Source organism: Salminus brasiliensis, chromosome 22, assembly GCF_030463535.1.
Source record: "Salminus brasiliensis chromosome 22, fSalBra1.hap2, whole genome shotgun sequence".
NCBI classification, from domain to species: Eukaryota; Metazoa; Chordata; class Actinopteri; order Characiformes; family Bryconidae; genus Salminus; species Salminus brasiliensis.
The window spans coordinates 1,077,817-1,097,941 of record NC_132899.1 but is presented as its reverse complement, the minus strand read 5'-3'; the positions used below and the strand labels follow the sequence as shown (position 1 = coordinate 1,097,941).

Genomic DNA, 20,125 nt, shown 5'->3' with positions numbered 1-20,125 from the left:
TGCTTTTTTCGCAACAGGAACCTGCGACCGCAGCACAACAGCAGCGCTGTGTTAGCTGTTAGCTTTCTGTGTGATTAATAAATGCTCATCCTATAAATTATATCATTAAAAAGAAAATATAAACATTTAAAAACCTCGACTATTTTATTCCGAACGTTTTACGGGACAGCCGCGCGCGGAGCCGTGCAGTCTGATGCTGGGGTGTGTGGCTCTGCTGCAGGTGAGGAGCAGAGGTGAGGGCGCAGGTAAGAGTCAGACCACCGGCAGAGGAGCAGTGTGTGTCCAAAAGTATCTAGACACCCTTTCTGATTAGTGCAGTCAGCTGCTTTGAGGGGCTCCGTTGCTGACACAGGGTGTAAAGCCCCCCAGCACTGAGCTTTGGGCTTCTCTGGGGTGATGGTGGAGCGCCTTCCAGGGCTGAGTGCAATCAAATCTCACTCAAACATCTAGATTAAAGTCTTCTCAGAAGAGTAGAGGCAGACACTGGGGGGCAAACTCCCTATAAACATCATTGATTTCAGAAGACGACTACGGGGCGTCTGCATACTTTTGGACAAAATAAAGACTATTTCTATATGTATTTGAGGAAATATAAAATGTAAGCTTAATGCGTGAAGATCAGACTCCAGGTTCCAGCATCCCGTTTAAGGTCCGATCATGTGATGTGAATGTGATGTACTGGACCCTGTTGATGATGATCATCTGATGCCCGCTGCAGTGCTGTGTAGATGCGGATAACCCACTCTGTGAGGCATCGCGGTCAGACCATGGACGAGAAGCAGCAGGAGCCGCTGGATCTAGTGAAGGACTTCCAGGAATACCTCAATCAGCAGACGCATCATGTTAACATGATCTCAGGTTCTGTTGACGAGGAGAAGGAGCCTGATGATCTGCAAGCAGGTAGGAGACCCTTACACCCCGTCACCAGCCTGATGTTTAAACCGAGAAGGTCCCCCTGAGCTGACCTGGACTCCGCAAGACCTCTGAAGGTGTCTTGTGGTATCCGGACTACAATTGGACCAGATAAACATGACCCTATTGGCTCCATGCTGCCTAATAATGCCAGGTGTGGGCTAGAGGGGTATAAAGCCCCCCAGCATTGAGGAGCTGTGGAGCAGTGGAGGAGCTGTGCTCTCTGGAATGATGGTGGAGGAGCTCCATCCAGCACTTTTGAATGGGATGAGTTGGGGATATATGAGGTGGGGTGAACATCCAACATCCAACATCTTGACCTCACTTACAATTTTCACTGAATGCAATCAAATCCTCACAGCAATTTCACTCCAGCATCTAGTAGAAAGTCTTCCTCTCTGGACAGTTGAGACAGTTACTCCAACAGAAGCAGGATCAGCTTTTTAAATCCCCTTGATTTCAGAAGAAACAATGAACGAGCAGGTGTCCCAATACTTATGTCACACAGCGTAGGTTGGAACAGCACTGTATACTGCATGTCTGCACACTGTGGTTGATTAGAGTGTCTGTGTTGGATGGTCTGTAGAGGAGAGTGAGTTTAATGTGTTCACTACAGCGGTGGGTGAAGATGAGCAGACCGGGCTGGAGCACGCCTCCATCGAGGTGTCCCTGGATGACGGAGCGCTGGCCAACAGCTTTGAGAGGACAGATGACGGGAAGCTGAAGTGCCGGTATTGTAATTATGGCAGCCGAGGAATCCAGAGGCTCATCGAACACATCCGCATTCACACAGGTAACACAAACCCCGGAGCGTGGAGATCTGCTCCCCTCTCCCAGCTTACTTACTTCAGTCACTTTGAGAGGGTAGAGGCGTTGACATACACTATATGTCCAGATGTTTGTGGACACCCCTTCTAATGAACACATTCAGCTACTTTAAGCTGCACCCATTGCTGACACAGATGTGCAAATGCACACACAGCTTGTCTAGTCCCTGTAGAGAAGAAGTACTGCCAATAGAATAGGACTCTCTGGAGCAGATCAACATCATGACCATATTGGCTCCATGCTGCCTAATAATGCCAGGTGTGGGCTAGAGGGGTATAAAGCCCCCCAGCATTGAGGAACTGTGTTCTCTGGAATGATGGTGGTGGAGCTCCATCCAGTACTTTTGGGATGAGTTGGGGATGATGAGGTGGGGTGGTGATCATCATCATCATCAACATCCAACATCCTGACCTCTCTAACACTCTTGTTGCTGAATGCAATCAAACCCTCAGGAAAGTCTTCTTCTCTGGACAGTAGAGACAGTTCCTCCAACAAAAGCAGGAGCAACTCTTTTTAATAGCCTTAATAGGCAAGTGTCCCAATACTTTTGTCAAATAGTGTATTTCTTCTGTTCTGTTTAAACATTTTTGTGGTCCACCCTCACCTCCTCCACCATCATCACCACCCTACTCCATTCATCAAAAATCAGAGTAGAGCCAGTGCCCCGTATATCAAGCATCTCGATGTCAGAATATTGATCAGGGATCAGCTGAAGCTTTTAATAACACAGACACGGCGTCCCAGACCCACTCCCCTTCAAGCTCCAACCGTACTACACCGTCAGTCACACTCTGAAGGTGAACTCTGAAGAGAATATTGAGGGTTTGGGTGGAATAATGTGGGAATGCTGGAATTCAGATTAGTTTTAGGTCAGAAGCTACAAATACAGACTAGATCTGAGACAGCCAGCAGCAGCAGCCCCCTCTGAATACACACTGATCCCCTATTAATTACTTAATCACCACTAATCGTCTTCTCTCGCTGTTTGTGAAGGTGAGAAACCCCACCGTTGCCACCTGTGTCCATTCGCCTCGGCTTATGAGCGCCACCTGGAGTCGCACATGCGCTCCCACACGGGCGAGAAGCCCTACAAGTGCGATCTGTGCTCCTTCCGCTGCAGCGACCGCAGCAACCTGTCGCACCACCGCCGGCGGCGGCACAAAGTTCTCTCCACCAGGGTGGCGCACCATTCCTCGCTGGCCAGTAAGAAGATCCTGAAGAGGTCCAGCTCTCTCGCCTACAGCCGCCGGCACCTCATCAGCCTCAGCCCTCCGTCCATGGTGGTGCAGAAACATCTGAACGGGTTCCCTTCTCTGCACGCTGACGTGTACGAGAACCTGGCCAAGGCCCACAGCGCTGCGGTGAACGCTAACGTTCAGCCGCTAATCCTGGACAACCCTTTAGACCAGCTGTCCACGCTGGCTGGTCAGTTGGCCAACCTGCCCTCTCAGGACCCTCACTGTTCAGCTCCTGAGGAGCAGGACGAAGAGCTGTCTTGCAGAGAGGAGAAGCCCATGCTGATCTCCCCTCTCCCAGGCCTTCCATCTGCCAGCAGCGCTCATCCTCCTTCGGCTTCTACTCCAGACCTCCACTCCCAGAGTACGAACAGCGTGAGCTACAGCCAGCCCGGCACGCCCGTGCCCGCCTCCACGTCCGCATCCGCCCAGACCTCCTCCAACCCCCCGGAGACGCTGTACTCCTGCATGCACTGCCAAATGTACTTCGCCGACAACATCCTCTACACCATCCACATGGGCTGCCACGGCTACGACAAGCCCTTCCAGTGTAACGTCTGCGGGTGCCAGTGCAGGGATCAGTACGACTTTGCGTGCCACTTCGCCCGAGGGCACAATCAGCCTTGACTACGGGGGTCTTCTTGAACTGCGTCTTTGATTTGGTACCCTCATAACCTCTACTGCTCTTCGGCAGCAGGACCCCGAGACTCAGGTTTGGCTGAGAGAGTCGTTCCGGAATCGAACCTCGGATCTACACTCTTCAAAATAAAGGTGCTACAGGGGTCCCCCTTCAGCCCGGAGCTTTGCCATCAGCAGCCGGAGGACGAGGGAGCACAACTGGCCGTGCTCTCTCTCTCCTCGTCACTCTGAAAACGATGTAGGTCGGCACAGGCGTCCGTTAGCTGGTGTGGTGTAGCTGGGGACCCCGCAGGAGGGGGGACTAAATTAGGGTAAAAGGGTTCTTCACCCTCACGCTCTCTGTTACGATCGTTGTTTCTTAGTGGACGAACCAAAAGGGGTTCCTCTCTGGCGTCGCTCGAGGAATCCTCTGTAGCACCTTCAGTTTAAAGAGCTTACCGGCGTCTTCCATCATTTCACTGAACTCTTCAAATGCCAACATGATTCACACATGAGAAATGAAGGAGGTGTTTTGGAGAAATGCTGCGTCCCGCGGGAATTTACCCGCTGACTGATCGGTACTGAGATACCGGTCAGAGATAGGAACCAGAATAGGAACCAAAATTAGTGCGGTGTGTGTGTGTGGTCAGAATGATGGTCATCTACTGTACTCTAATCAGACGGCTGAATTTATTCCCATTAGAACCGCTTGCCCCCCTGACCGCGGTCTGCGTGGCTTTTTAAACGAGGGGTTTCAGCTGATCATTTTACTGATTTTTACGACTCTGTAGCAGATTTGTATGGATGAAGCTTGTGAATAACATTAGTGTCCCAGAAAGACTACCTCCCTACCCACAGTTCCAGCGGCTCCTGCACAGGACTGGCTTTACACACGAACAGCTGGAGGAGGTTCTGTAGACTGTAAGATATTTTAATAATATTAATATTTGTAGAATTTTTCCTTTACATCTTTGATTTTTATTGGAATTCTGTTGAAAGTTTTAAGAAATGTAAAGCGACTCGTTTTCCTGCAGTTCAGAGGAGGATATGAATACTGTTGCAGTACCAACAGCGCCCCCTTGTGGACAGTCTAGCGATTGATCAAGTGAGTCATTGATTGATCGATTGAGTGAGTGATCATGTAAGTAAGCGATTGAGTGAGTGATGATCGATTGAGTGAGCGATGCAGCTGGAGGAATCGTACACGGTTGTTGAGTTTAGACAATAAGTCTTTAGTTCTGTTTGACAGGTGATAATTAGTGCACTAATTATTATTATAGTTAATTATAATAATTATTAAAAAAAGATTAATATAGATTAATATAGACTGTGATGTTCTGAATGGACACACCTGAGTAAACTCTCTCCACTCCCTCCCTCAGTGCTCCGGACTGGCGCTCGTGTTTCCTCAGCAAATAAAGCCCACCTCCCCGTTAAAGAGCTTTACCCAGAACGTTCTCAGGGGCCTGACGGGTTCTCACAGCACTGCTGCTGACCAGTTATTAATTATTCTTATTATAAACAGACTGAAGCGGAGTCTCGCTGTAGCCTGCCCCGGTTCTAAGCAGAGCGTTGAGTGATTATCTAGAACACGTGCACTTTTCTCAGTTTTATCAGCATTTCTAACTTTCACTTTTCTCATGGGTGACTCTGAAACAGCTATTCGCCTTGTATACACTACACACAGTGTTCAGACCCCCTACACACACACACACACACACACACACACACTCATCAGTTCAGGTTCTTTTGTTTTTGCCGTGTTTGGGGAACTGCCTTATTCTGATCATGTGTAAGTCTGTAAGAGATTTTATGATTGAGGATCTTTTTCTTTTATTAATATGCTATAATAATATTTATGCCACTGTTGATGATGTTGACTATTCTGCGGAAAGACTGTTTAGGTTAAAGTTCTGCTCAGTATTTCTACCCTCACACTCCACAGCTTCACTGGAGTACACGCTCATCTGACGAGGCCTTTACTTTTATTTATTATAATTAATATTTTATAGTATTATTTTGTATGATTTTGTCTTTATTGAATATTTTGTATCTGAAGTGTCATTTTGTAAAAGTATCTATTAGGGAAGTCGGTGTTGCCAACTTCACAGACTTCCTCACTTGTTCTGGTTTCAGAACTTTGCTTTAAAGATGACATATTGAACCTCTTTTCCACAAGTCCCGCCCTGCCCCCATCAGACCACGCCCCCCAACCAGACCCCGCCCCCAAATCCCATCCCGACTAACTTTAATTCATCTTTTCGGCTGCTCAGATATCTAACATTTACTTCGCCTTGAGTTCACACCACCCCGCAGCTGAATTCTGCTAAACCTGCATTTCTGTCTTTAGGTTTCCAGCTACTCAAATCAGGACTGATCATGTTCTACTGTCTGTCTGTGTCACGTTTTCACAACATCCCATAATAAAACACACCGCACAGTCTGATCAGCTTTGATCTGTAGCTGCTTCTTAAAACCTCACCAATGGTTCTTTGAGCAGTGCCATGTTAACTATCTTTATCTGTTTAAAGGTTCTTCACACAGACATCCCTTTGAAAAGTGGTTCTTTACGGAACTAAGTTGGCCGGTCAGGAGAATTACGTTATTGGCAATATATGGATATGACTTGAGTCATTTTTTGCTGACCTTAGTATTGCAGATTGTGTTGACTGAACGAGGAGAGCACCTTAACGTGATTGAGTCAGTATGTCGACACCGGTTTTATTTCTTTTACATTTTTTTTTTTATATATTCCAATATCTGAATATTATTAGTAATGGAAAGTTGCATTATTGCATGTATTGCATGTCATTGCATTATTATAATGGTAATAATAATAATAATAATAATAATAATAATAATAATCAATGACAGTAATATTGGTTATTGCAATTATTTCTGGGACAATCCATCACCAAAAAAATCATCATCATCATCATGACGAGTCTAGAACTTACCCAAAAGTGGTTCTTCTGTTGCATTGCTCAAAGAACCCTGTGCAGGACCTTTATTTTGAAGAGCGTTCCACTCCAGACACCCTCGAGTAACGGAGCTGGCGAGTCTTTGGAAATGTGTCATCTTTAAAGCTTCTTCTCCTCGGTTCTTAAGGCCGAGCTGAACGTCTGTGTTACGGTCAGAGGTGTAGATGTTAGAGTGATAGTAATAGAAGAACGTGCATTTAGGAAGGATCTCTATGTGGACTGGTGGAGCTACCTGGATATGACAGGTGCGCCCCGTCCCTTTTGTAACTCGTGTAATATTTAGAGGGAGCTGTTGTAGCCGAACTGTTGGGGGGTTGTTGTATATTGGGTGGATGGTGAGGTGGACGGTGAGGAGAGAGGCAGCACTTCTTGTACTCACCTTAATCTCAGCCAAGTCCTGATTTTGCCTTCACTAATAAAAACCAGATATTTAAACATTTCCTGGTGTTTTATCTTCAGAATCAGAGCACCCTTCATACACTGCATGTCCAAATGTTTGTGGACACCCCTTGTAACGAAAGCACCCATTGCTGATACTGATGGATTGCATTGAGCTGTGGAGCAGTGGAAGAGCTGTGTTCTCTGGAATGATGGTGGAGGAGCTCCATCCAGTACTTTTGGGTGGGAAGAGTTGGGGAGGTGGGGATGATGAGGTGTGGTGGTGATCATCATCCAACACCCATGGCCACATTAACTCTGTTGTAGCTGAATGCAATCAAATCCTCACAGCAATGCCTCGCCAAAATCTAGTCTTCTTCTCTGGACAGTAGAGACAGTTACTCCAACAGAAGCAGGACCAGCTCTTTTAATAGCCTTGATTTCAGAAGAAACAACGTCCAGAAAATGACTCAACATCTAACTCCACTACCAGCTGTGTGAGAGCTCACAGCTTCCACTCTTCTCAGCAGACTCACCTTAAATCTGCAGGAGATCTTCACACACCTCCAAACCTCAGTCCTAGAAGTGTTTTCTGCTTCTCACCGTCCTCCTCAAGTCCTCCCAAACACATTTAGTGATGTTGAGGTCTGGACTCTGGCTGTTGTTCTGAAAGCAGCAGCAGCTTCCTGGTGTGACGTGTCTGTTCGCTTTTCTCAGCAAGATCTTCTGCATCATCTCCAGCTTCTTTCAGACCCACAGCTGAGTCGTCTTCTCACAGTGGAGGGACGGCCACACACCTGTGGAGCTTCTCAGACCCTGAAGTGAGAGTGAGAGAGAGAGAGAGAGAGAGAGAGAGAGAGGAGCTGGACTTCTCCTCTCTCTGAGAGATGAACGTTTTAGGTGCTGTTTATCTGATGAGAAGGTGGTGGTGAGGGTGGTGGTGGTCTACCAGCTCTTGCAGGGGGTTGTTAGAGGTTCCGTTTCTTCTGTAGTTTTGACTCTCCAATTTTGAAACTTAATAAAAGTAATTAATTAATAGAAATTGAATAAGGGGTGCTCTGGTGTCTGCACAGCACAATCACATTTCACTGAAATAAAAAAATTAACATTTAATTAAGAATATACACAACTATAGTTGAATTGAGATACTGGAAGAACATTTTACATGAATTATTAAATAATTCAGTTCAATCCTGATGATTTCTGTTTAACATTAATTCAAAAAACAAAAATAATAAAACAGCCTTAATTTGATCAAAACTTCAGTCCATCTTCTGGATAACAAAGTTATGCAGTGTCAGAAACCATAATGAAGTCTATTAGAGATTCCCGAACTCCTCCACACACACTGTGATGATTTAGACATGCATTTAGCAGCATGCTAACTGGTATACATAGGCTCCCATTACTTATTAGCTTCATTAGCCTCAAAGCTCCAGTGCAGAAGTAAAGAGGAGAGCTTCAGATCCTGGAAGGTCCCGACTGGTCGACTACATCTGGTGTAGCTGTGTGAGTGCAGTGCAGGTCGGGCCCTCATGCTGTCTCGGTTCTGCTGCTAACGCCGTGTCTCTCCAGCACGTCCTCTCTCTGCTGCTGGAACGCGGTCAGGGCTCTACTGACCACTCGCTCCACGTCCACCGGCTCCCCCTCACACATAGGCAGCTCCTGGAGGACGTGTCTCCTCAGCTCCTGCAGGAAACGACCCTTCTGCTCGCTCAGATCCCGCGCCAGCACCCTCAGAACCTCAGAGGACACGTTCCTCTCTGACAGGAAGAGCAAGAAGTCAGAGCTGTAGAGTTTCTACTAATGCATTAACGTACCCCATATACCATATATACCTTATATGAACTTGAATTATTAACATATTAAAGTAATTATACTTATTATATATATTTATATAGTACCTCTAGCCGTCAGCATGGCCTGAGACACCAACCGCCGACAGGCCTGGTCTGCCTGGTGCACCACACTGGAGGCACAGCGCTCTCTGTCTGCCTCCTGAGAGCAGAGAGGAAAGATATTCATATTCAGACATATTATATACACATCATACATACACACACACAAACACTATACATATATATATGCACAATATGTGGACAAAAAAGTATTGGGACACCTGCTCATTCATTGTTACTTTAAGGGTATTAGCAAGAGTCTCCCCTGCTCTTGTTGGAGTAACTGTCTCTACTGTCCAGGGCAGACGACTTTCTACTAGATTCTGGAGGAACATTGTTGTGAGGATTTGATTGCATTCAGTGACAAGAGCATAAAAAAGTACTGGATGGAGCTCCATCACCATCATTCCAGAGAACACAGTTCCTCCACTGCTCCACAGCTCCTCAATGCTGGGGGGCTTTACACCCCTCTAGCCCACGCCTGACATTAGGCAGCATGGAGCCAATAGGCAAACAGATATTGGCAGTACTTCTTCAGAAAGGGTGTCCATAAACATTTGGACAGCTCAATTATTCCAGAGAACACAGTTCTTCCACTGCTCCACAGCTCAATGCTGGGGGGCTTTATACCATAAACCATTAAAGTAATGCTTTAAAGAAATTAGCCTCTTCTGATTTGTGCTGGAGCTACGAGGCTAATGTAGCTTAATAATAGAAATAACAGAATCAAGTCTATTAGAGATTACTGAACACCTCCACACTTTGAGGAGTGTGTGAGATAAGATGAGTCAGACATGCTAATTAGCACACTATACGCTTCCATTACTTGCAGCAGCACTGCTTTTCCTTCATTATAGGACACAGCTGTGTAAAAACAGTACGTGAAGCTGATGCAGATGTTTGGATAGGGGAAGTGTAAGACTAGCCTACCCTCTGCTCCGAGTCATCCTGAACCGGACTCAAGGGGTTCTGCAGTGCTGAGCACATCAGCTGGACGAGCTTCTGACTATAGAAACAGAATGAAGACTTTTAATGCAGCCGTCATGAACCTCCACACATCTCCACTTATACTGCCACACTCCGCTCCAGCCGTGTACAGCGGGACTGAGAGCAGCCACCGATGAGCCTAGTCCATCTGTAAGAGTCCGAAGGGTGCGGACACCGGCTTCTCCAGGGTTTCTGGAGTCTGTCCCTCTTTACTGCAGAAACAGCCTGTACTCTTCTTTAGATCACTATCAGAGATGATCACTCATTTCTCTTATTTTACTGTATATTAAATACCCTGATGGATGTAAAGTTATTATTGTGCATTGTTTTAATATACTGTATCAGGAAACATTTTTCAGGACTTCTGTAGACTGAAAGCTACTCAGTATAAACTGCTTTTCCACACACAGTTATTAGATGCACTTTTTAACACCTAGTACTAAAGCCATATATATATATATAGTTCTATAAGTAAATCATTTGGTGTTTTTAATAAATAGGCCATTGGTGGCTAAAGCATTTAATTTCCATTACACGTCCTCAAGTGTCCATTACACGGCTCAATAGCTGAACATTCCCAGCCAACCTTTTTTACAGAGTTTCCATGGCTGGAAATGTAGGAACCCTAAACACAAACAGGACAGGACAGTGCAGGGGTCTCTAGAATATAAACATACACGTGTGAGTCTGTGATATCAGTACTGTCCAGCGTCAGACTGCTTTCCTCCCAGTGGTTTCTGGCTGGATTAGGAGACTCCATGCGTTTGGACATCTCTACAATCACCTCGTCCGACACTGGTCTCCCTCGGCCCTGATTTCTACAGACGCACACCTCCACTGGACAGTGCAGGTATACCTGACAGAAACCAGTGGAATCTGTGTCCAATGAGAGAGAGAAAGAGTGAGAGTGAGAGAGAGAGAGAGACAGAGAGAGAGAGAGAGAGAGAGAGAGAGAGAGAGAGACAGAGAGAGAGAGAGAGAGAGAGAGAGAGAGAGACAGAGAGACAGAGAGACAGAGAGAGAGAGAGAGAGATTTTGGATCAGAACAATTCCTTGTTTACCACAAACACACACGCGCGCGCACACACACACACACACACACACACACACACACACACACACACACACACACACACACACACGTTTCACCTACACTTTCTGGCGAGCTGATAAACCTCGTATCTCATGCTCTGGTAGTAGAAGTTGTCATCGAGCAGCACTGCAATGCGTGGAGGTCGGGAGGCGGAGCTCTGCAGGACAGGGAAGGTGTTCTGCTGCACTACTGCCTGGCTGAAGCGCTCCCCCACACCTCCCGCAGTCCGACTGGGACCGGGAGCATCAGGATCCTGCAGGAAACTCTCCAGACAGGACAACACGGCCTGCCTGTGCTGCCTCCACCTGGTCTGCTGCAGGACAACAGTAATGAAAGAACAGCAGGCGAGTGATTGAGCAGTTAGGTTCCTGCGTCCAGCGTACGCGTGTACACTTACACACAACGTCCCGTACTATTACTGAGTTCACACACACACACGCACACACACGCACACACACACACACACACAACCTCTACAGAAAATCACTGACCAAAAGGACAGGACTACATAGAATACATATAATAAACTACATAAATAACAGATATAGTTATATAGTATATAATTATATACTAGAACATAACCCTGTTTTACACAATATAGCATGTAGACCAGGTCACCAGGTCATCAGTTCCAGATGTGGAGGGTCGAACACCATAACCCTCCTAATTCTACTCATCAGCTAGTCAAACTGGGACGGACTCTGACCCTCCTGGACCAGAACTGACAACTTCTGCAGTGGACCACCATCATCATCATCATCATCATCATTACCATCATCACCAGTGTGTTATATGTAATGTTCTCACCCCTCTGGACAGGCAGTCCTCGTCCCCCACAGCCGTACTGACATCAAAGGCATCCTCTGATATGAGCAGGTCATAGGACACGGTAAGGGTCCTCCAGCCCTGCCTGTGGAGTTCAGCAGAGACTACCTGGGCAAGGCTGGACTTCCCAGAAGCAGGTAAACCACACAGCACACACACACTGACCGCAGCAGCCATGCCGGCGTCCTGAAGACTCTCCACACCTGTTCTCCAGTATAGATGATTCCTCCCAGAGCATCAGTTACACTGCAGAGCAGAGCAGTGTTTAACCCAGTCTAACCCAGTTTAACCCAGTCTAACTCAGTTTAACTCAGTCTAACCCAGTATAATACAGTCTAACCCAGTATAATACAGTCTAACTCAGTCTAACTCAGTCTAACCCAGTTTAACCCAGTCTAACTCAGTTTAACTCAGTCTAACCCAGTATAATACAGTCTAACCCAGTATAATACAGTCTAACTCAGTCTAACCCAGTCTATCTCAGTTTAACCCAGTCTAACTCAGTCTATCTCAGTTTAACTCAGTCTAACCCAGTTTAATTCAGTCTAACTCAGTCTAACCCAGTTTAATTCAGTCTAACCCATTTTAACCCAGTTTAATTCAGTCTCAGTTTAACCCAGTCTATCTGTTTAATCCAGTCTATCTCAGTTTAATTCAGTCTATCTCAGTCTCTCAGTTTAACCCAGTCTATCTCAGTCTCAGATTAATTCAGTCTATCTCAGTCTCAGTTTAATTCAGTCTATCTCAGTCTAACCCAGTCTATCTCAGTTTAACTCAGTCTATCTCAGTCTCAGTCTAACCCAGTCTATCTCAGTTTAATTCAGTCTAACCCAGTATAATACAGTCTAACTCAGTCTAACCCAGTCTATCTCAGTTTAACTCAGTCTATCTCAGTCTCAGTCTAACCCAGTCTATCTCAGTTTAACTCAGTCTATCTCAGTTTAACCCAGTCTATCTCAGTCTCAGTTTAATCCAGTCTATCTCAGTCTAACCCAGTATAACCCAGTCTATCTCAGTCTCAGTTTAATTCAGTCTATCTCAGTCTCAGTCTAACCCAGTCTATCTCAGTTTAATTCAGTCTAACCCAGTATAATACAGTCTAACTCAGTCTAACCCAGTATAATACAGTCTAACTCAGTCTAACCCAGTCTATCTCAGTTTAACTCAGTCTAACTCAGTCTAACCCAGTCTATCTCAGTCTATCTCAGTCTCACTGAAGCTCCTCTTTCTTCAGTCTCTCTGAGCTCGGTTGTAAAGTCGTTTCTGACTCTCTGCGATGTTAATGATGTGAACCAGCCGGAGATCAGACTTCCACCCCCGAACTGACCCAAACCTCCTGCCGTCTCTCAGCTCCGTCCTCCTGCTCTGTCGCCACCGGCTGAGACGCACCTCATTGGCGAAGACACAGCACGTGACTGCTGACGTCATCAGAACGCTAACACTGTGGAATGCTGGGATATGTAGTTGAGTTGATTAATCAGTTTCGTTTCCCTGCAGCACTGACAGAACTTTATACTTACAATAACAAAAAGACTAAGAATAAAGTAATTATTCAGATTAATAACACAGAGCTCCAGGGGAGGCCTCTGACTGGACTACACTCTTCTGTAGGAAATCTGAATGTTGTCAATAATAAAAGTATGACAGCAGTGTTAATCTGATGTGTGTGTGTGTGTGTGTGTGTGTGTGTGTGTGTGTGTGTGTGTAGGGGGGGGGTAAATTCATTGATTACCTTTAAACGTTAAAAGACTGGTGTCTAATGTTTAGAGACAGACTTTTATTTTGTGTTTTTCTGAAATCAAGAATTAGGTGCTAATAATATCAAAATATTAATCTGAGAAAATGAGAAATGGCAGAAGACAGAAGATGATATTATATATAGAAATATCACAGTGATTGTACAGGAGCTGTGGATCACTCAGTGTCTGTGCTGGACATGTCCTCAGCTGCTGTCAGGCTGAGACTCAGAGGACTATGTCTCATTAATGCTGCGCCTCTTCTCTGCTCTCCAGCTTCTCTGCCGTGTGTAGGTTCTGCAGTGTGTAGGGTCTGCAGTGTGTAGGTTCTGCAGTGTGTAGGTTCTGCCGTGTGTAGGTTCTGCAGTGTGTAGGGTCTGCAGTGTGTAGGTTCTGCAGTGTGTAGGTTCTGCAGTGTGTAGGTTCTGCCGTGTGTAGGTTCTGCAGTGTGTAGGTTCTGCAGTGTGTAGGTTCTGCCGTGTGTAGGTTCTGCAGTGTGTAGGTTCTGCAGTGTGTAGGTTCTGCCGTGTGTAGGTTCTGCAGTGTGTAGGTTCTGCAGTGTGTAGGTTCTGCCATGTGTAGGTTCTGCAGTGTGTAGGTTCTGCCGTGTGTAGGTTCTGCAGTGTGTAGGTTCTGCAGTGTGTAGGTTCTGCCATGTGTAGGTTCTGCCGTGTGTAGGTTCTGCAGTGTGTAGGTTCTGCAGTGTGTAGGTTCTGCCATGTGTAGGTTCTGCAGTGTGTAGGTTCTGCAGTGTGTTCTGGAAAACACTTCAGGCTTTTAAATCAGAGATGAATGAGTCTGCAGGTCCAGTGTTAGCCATGGGATGGCGCCATTACTCCACACTGACTCTCAGACTCACCTGTTAATCTATACGAGACAAGACACCCATGCAGTTTGGCTTGGGCAGGGGAGCAGGGAGGGTGAAGGGCCTCGCTCTAGGGCCCAACAGCGACAGCTTGCCGAGGCAACATCAGCTCTGAGCTCTGACTGCTGAGCACCACTACCCCTTATCTGTAGTTATGATGCATCAGAGCTGGGAAATATGAGGGTATTTCATCATATGGTGATAAATGTTGTTATGGTGATAATAATATGCTTTGTTAATAAACGCTGATCAGCTGCAGCAGTCATCACTAACAGTGTGATTAGACTGGGTTCATTAGATGAAGAGCAGCAGATGTTATAGAGTATAAATCACTGTATTCAGTACAGAGAGGATCTGATAGTAGATTATGAGAACCTGATACTGATGGATCGTGATAAATATTGTGATGCAGTATTGTAATATCGCCCAGCCCTGTAATACATGCACTAATATTCTGCGGTGGACCCAGCACGGTGCAGAATTCCTGCATGTCAGTGAGATAAAGCTGTTTATCTGTGCTCCCAGTGCTCCCAGTTCCCACCCAGCAGCTAGTTTATCTATTCAGCTAGTGACACTAAAGTAATATTAATCTGTATATTCACTATTATATCCTGCGTTCTTTACTGTATTGATGTTTGTGTGTGTTTATTCTGGTGCTATTGGGTGTTTTACATGCGGATACACACTTTCTGCTGTATAAACCTTTACTTCTGCACAGAACTGAATATTGTATGCAGGCTACTGTTATTATGGGCCATAGGAGAGATTCTTATTGTTCAGTATTAATGTTGATTTATGTGTTTTTGTTCTTTTAGGATGGAGATATCATGAATATAGAACATCATCAGAATCTTACGGTTAGCCGATTTAAGGCACTGCAGAAAATAAGCTATAATGAACTATAATAAACAGTGTGAATGCGGCTGTTCTGCACACACACTCTCTCAGGCCCACCCTCTTAACGTTTGTGAGGTCCAGGGTTTAAAGGGCCAGTATTGATCAATATAACAGAGCATGACTACAACACAGATACAGCCCATAATTTATCTCCTATCCAAACCCACCAGTGCAGCTACACGAGTCTTCTGAGTTTTATATGGATGATGATGATGATGATGATGATGATGATGAAGGTAAACCAGTGAATAGAGAATCTCAACTAATGCAGTTCTCTTTAGGGACTACTTTCTGTAGCCGCACTACACCCTGCAGCATGTATCCCTCCACCATTTTAATGATCTGGTTCTAAAAGCAGGTTCTAGAGCCGAGCTCTTCTCAGAACTCTGGTAGAACAGTGTCTCAGGCATCAGGCAGCGTCTTCATCACCATTAGGTGAAGAACTTTCTGTGAGGAGCTTTTATTAGAGCTTCAGACGTCTGCTTCCCTTCACCTCCACTGTAGAACCACAGCTCTGACTGGAGGAGCTTATCTAGAACCTCCACTGTAGAACCACAGCTCTGACTGGAGGAGCTTATCTAGAACCTCCACTGTAGAACAGCTCTGACTGGGGGAGCTTATCTAGAACCTCCACTGTAGAACTCCAGCTCTGACTGGGGGAGCTTATCTAGAACCTCCACTGTAGAACTCCAGGTCTGACTGGGGGAGCTTATCTAGAACCTCCAATGTAGAACTCCAGCTCTGACTGGGGGAGCTTATCTAGAACCTCCTCTGTAGAACAGCTCTGACTGGGGGAGCGTATCTAGAACCTCCACTGTAGAACAGTTCTGACTGGGGGAGGTTATCTAGAACTGATTGTTTCACACCAAACCCCCCAAACCCAATTCTGTACCACTCTTTTTGTAATGTAAGCACGCTCGGACAGCTCTGGGGTTCTGAAAGCTTGTGGGACTTCAACCCACACTAGTCGATTGGGCCTAATCAGCCATTCAGTTCTGTCCAATTACTTCTGTCAGCTATGACACTGTGCTGTGGTTCTGTTTACGCTCTGAGTTTATGGGAGTTTATGGTACCGGGTCTGTTTCGTTTACATCCCAGCTGTCGTTTTTCATCTCCCTTGACGCTGGTCTGGAACCAGTCATTAATTAGAAGGTTTTCCCTGGAGAGATCCTGAGTCGTTCCTGGTGATGTTCTTAATGAATGATCTCAGCGCTCGCTGCAGTTCATTTACACTGCTTTATGGCACCTGAGTGCCAAATAGGAGCAGCTTGGGGTATACACCCATCAGCCATAACATTAAAACCCCCCTCCCCCCTCGTGCCACCCAGACAGCTCTGAGCCGTGGAGGCATGGACTCCACAAGACCTCTGAAGGTGTCCTGCTGTGGTCTCTGAAGCACCAAGACTAACATCAGCAGCAGATCCTGTAAGTCCTGTAAGTTGTGAGGTGGGCGGGGCCTCCATGAGCATCAGTGAGCCTAGGTGTCCATTACCCTGTCGCAGGTTCACCGGTTGTCCTTCCTTGGGGCAATTTTGGTAGGTACTGACCCCTGCACTGGTGGAAACCCTTCATTAGATTTTTGTTTGTGGAAACTTTTAAATAATGGTTCTGTAAGGTTCTTTAGGGTTCTGTAAAGGTTCCACTATCAGAGTGTCAGTGATTTGCATTGAAAGAGGAAGAACTGCGTTGCTTAGAGACTGGGGGCCAGTTTTCAGACCTGGGTTATCCCAAACCACGACTTTCAAAGGTGAACCGTGATTGATGATGCTTTAGTCCCTAAATTACACTTCACACTAGCTGTTGGAACATTGCTGTGAGGAGGATTTGATTGCATTCAGCCCAGTATGAGAGCATCAGTGAGGTCAGTTATGATGAATTAGTTCTGCTACTCCACCTGATCCCAAAAGTACTGGATGGAGCTCCTCCACCATCATTCCAGAGAGCACAGCTCCTCCACTGCTCCACAGCTCCTCAATGCTGGGGGGCTTTATACCCCTCTAGCCCACACCTGGCATTAGGCAGCATGGTGCTGCAGTTAGAATAGTTCTATTCTGTTTGGGCTTCAGGGTTAATGGATTTGAACCCGACGCTGGAGGTCGATGGCGTGTCTTCAGTGAAGCCTGCATAGGTGTGTGCAGCTCAGGTCTGGATGAGTAATGCTGCGGCCTGGCTGAACAGATCAGTCGTTTCGGATGTCTCGGGTCCAGTCTGCGGTCAGCCCCACTGGCAGCGGTTCTGAGGGGTCCTGGGATCATTCCTAACTGAATTTAGGGACAGGAGCCGGTGTGTCTGAGTGTGCTGCCTTTTAATAATCACTGATCCATTCATTATAAAACCACCACTGCAGGAACCTGCTGTAGGCTGGAGCCCTCCTCCCATTCTGGCCTGTGGATGGCGCTATGGTTGTGGAAATGCTGAGGAACGGGACAGATGTAGAAAAGGCACTGAAGGCTGGATTCTCGGTTGTGCTGCAGCTGAAAAGAACCCGTAGACGAACAGATTTCTCAAGATAATGGATAGAGTGATAAAGTCCAGTTTTTGGAGATGTGAGGTCTTCACACCAACATATGGAAGCCCTGACCACTGGAGTTTGCCCCTTCTGATGTGGACATGAATGAAAATCTAATAAACACTTTTAAGTAAACACATTTTATACATATCTGTACTGATCAGAGTAATGTAGGAGTAATCAGATGGTACCTTTGGGGTAATCTGGGGGAAACATCTCATATTAATTCAAAATTAGACAATATTATTATTAACAATAATAATATTAATAATAATTACAACAACAATAATAAGTCTAATAATCTAATAATGTTCTGACCAACATGGCAACTATTATTTGTTATATCATATTTTATATTCTGTGCTCAAAATTACTGTACTACCAATCTCTGTAATCTGTAATGCCTGTATATGTATTTAAAAAAAAAAAAAAAAAAAATATATATATATATATATATATATATATATATATAAAGAGAGAGAGAGAGAGAGATTTTTAATACTTGACTTTATTTTTGTAAAAAATAAATCTCTCTATTTTATTTTATATTTAAAAATAAATCTCTACTTATCTATTTCAGTGATTATTTCTAAAATATAATAACTGATTAATTGATCAGCACTGACTGACCGAGCCTGAAGTATGACCTTATTTTAGTTAAAAAACCCAGTTTATTCTATAAACAGATATAAAATACACAGTAGATTTGCCAGTTTATTTTTTTATTAATTTCACACTGTGTTGATTTATCACTGACAAATTTACTGTGTAAATCTCTCTGTGGGCATCAGTGTTAATATGAATAATATTGTAATCTTGTTATCTGTTATATTATCCACACCTACAGTTTATCAATCCATCATCTTAATGGATTAAATCAGTTTAAATATGAACAAATTCCCAGAAGAAACACACACACTAAAATAAATCATTACAGTTCTATATAATACATTTATATTAAATAGAGTAGAAATAAGTTGAGCAGAACAGAAGTAAAGATGAATTATGGGAAATAAGAGCGGTTGTGTAATGGTGATGCTCAGCTTCTGTGAGTGTACTGAGCAGATCGTCAGTGCTGAGAGACGCCGTGTGATCAGTGCTGCTCTGATTGCAGTGGTTAAATATCGTGGGTAATGTTGCGTATCGTAGAAACGTCTTCAATATCCTGATATAACAGCTTTACTAAAGCGCTCAGCCCTGATTATACCTGTACGTATAAGGAATGAGCTCAGCCGGGTGAGCTGGAGGAGTGCTGGTCAAGCAGGCCTCGTTATTCAGACAGAGGGGGGCCGGGTGTTTAGTGTCCTGTCAGAGAGGGGACGAGCCTCCTCAGCTCCATCAGGGTGTTCTTCTACTGAAGCCCAGCGGCTCAGAGCAGCAGCACAGACGTGTGGAGACTGGGTGTCTCTCTCTCACTGAGCTCCACACCACTCTCTCAGAGCTGCACTTTTACTCCGATCAATTACAGCCTCGGACACTCCTCCTGTCTGCCTTTATCCAATTAATACCATTCAAGGAAACCAGTAAATCCATAGATTAGCTCATTTCAGCTCTCTCTCTCTCTCTCTCTCTCTCTCTATCTCTCTCCCTATCTCTGTCTGTCTTTCTTTTTGTCTCTCTCTCTCTCTCTCTCTCTCTCTCTCTCTCTCTTGCTCAGTGTCTGTTGCGTATTCTCTACCTTCCCTCTTGCTCAGTATTCTCCACCCATATCTCCTCTGAGATCAGTCATATTCAGCCAGGAAGCTCTGGGAGAACCAGGAGAACCAGCAGAACCAGGAGAACCTGAACTCTTTTTCTTTTTGCACGTTCAGTAAATCTGTTAATTAAGACTTTTCAGATACAGAACGTTAAAGTTTTAGAATTTCTATATTTCTGCAGAAATGTGTCCAAGTCCTAAAAGTAGATCAGACACAAATATCAGACCTGCTCGTTTACTCCTGAGCCAGCATGACAGTGTTACAGATCTGTGAGTGCTAAAGTGTGTGAACCTTCAGGATGAAATTAGCGTCAGGTGTTTTCAGTCAATGGAGCGATGAGCAGCTCTACTCTGATGGGCGCGGTGGTCTCGAGATGAGGGGTGATCAGGTCAGTTTCTGGAGTACTGCTGTGTATCTCAGCAGTGGAAACACAGCAGGAGCTCCACTGAGTGATAACAGTCTAGACAGACGTTCGGCAACAGTCAGACGCTCGCTGCTATCTTAGCAGTGGATTGTCAACACAGGCGCGTGCAGCCCGACGCTCATAACCCCCCCGCTTTACACCACTGAAATAAATCCTTCAATAAATAGGCCTGACTGCTCCTAATGACTCTCCTGGGTCTCCTCTATAAAGATTTCTATGACCTTCACTGAGCGCTGTGAGGC

At 45.3% G+C, this 20,125-nt stretch overlaps 2 protein-coding genes across 4 annotated transcripts; one reads left to right on the top strand and one right to left on the bottom strand.

The window, feature by feature from the left end:
* The first annotated feature begins 20 nt into the window (after positions 1–20).
* LOC140543853 (zinc finger protein Pegasus-like) lies at positions 21–7,894 on the top strand. 3 transcript variants are annotated; one of them, XM_072667123.1, is made up of 4 exons: positions 21–245; positions 719–900; positions 1,529–1,705; positions 2,734–7,894. In XM_072667123.1, exons 2-4 carry the CDS (start codon positions 729–731, stop codon positions 3,600–3,602), a joined length of 1,218 nt encoding a protein of 405 aa, XP_072523224.1. In that variant the 5' UTR covers positions 21–245; positions 719–728; the 3' UTR covers positions 3,603–7,894. The 3 variants fall into 3 exon arrangements, with proteins under 3 accessions (XP_072523224.1, XP_072523222.1, XP_072523223.1); XM_072667121.1 differs by having other exon boundaries at positions 1,499–1,705; XM_072667122.1 differs by having other exon boundaries at positions 226–245; positions 618–900; positions 1,499–1,705.
* Positions 7,895–8,093: 199 nt separating this feature from the next.
* LOC140543855 (L-seryl-tRNA(Sec) kinase) lies at positions 8,094–13,104 on the bottom strand. The gene is made up of 6 exons (XM_072667124.1): positions 11,738–13,104; positions 10,991–11,243; positions 10,515–10,713; positions 9,781–9,856; positions 8,857–8,950; positions 8,094–8,715 (listed from the first exon to the last, which is right to left on the bottom strand). The coding sequence occupies exons 1-6, from the start codon at positions 11,930–11,932 to the stop codon at positions 8,486–8,488; spliced, it is 1,047 nt and encodes a 348-aa protein (XP_072523225.1). The 5' UTR covers positions 11,933–13,104; the 3' UTR covers positions 8,094–8,485.
* Positions 13,105–20,125: the final 7,021 nt, after the last annotated feature.

Bases quoted from the DNA above. Each gene is read 5' to 3' on its own strand.
- LOC140543853 (XM_072667121.1), top strand. From the start codon at position 729: ATGCGGATAACCCACTCTGTGAGGCATCGCGGTCAGACCATGGACGAG. The intron at 901-1,498 runs GTAGGAGACCCT...GATGGTCTGTAG, and splicing joins GCCTGATGATCTGCAAGCAG to AGGAGAGTGAGTTTAATGTG. The intron at 1,706-2,733 runs GTAACACAAACC...CTGTTTGTGAAG, and splicing joins ACACATCCGCATTCACACAG to GTGAGAAACCCCACCGTTGC.
- LOC140543855 (XM_072667124.1), bottom strand. From the start codon at position 11,932: ATGGCTGCTGCGGTCAGTGTGTGTGTGCTGTGTGGTTTACCTGCTTCT. The intron at 10,714-10,990 runs GTAGGTGAAACG...CATTGGACACAG, and splicing joins TTATCAGCTCGCCAGAAAGT to ATTCCACTGGTTTCTGTCAG. The intron at 8,951-9,780 runs GTAGGCTAGTCT...CTCTGCTCTCAG, and splicing joins AGGATGACTCGGAGCAGAGG to GAGGCAGACAGAGAGCGCTG.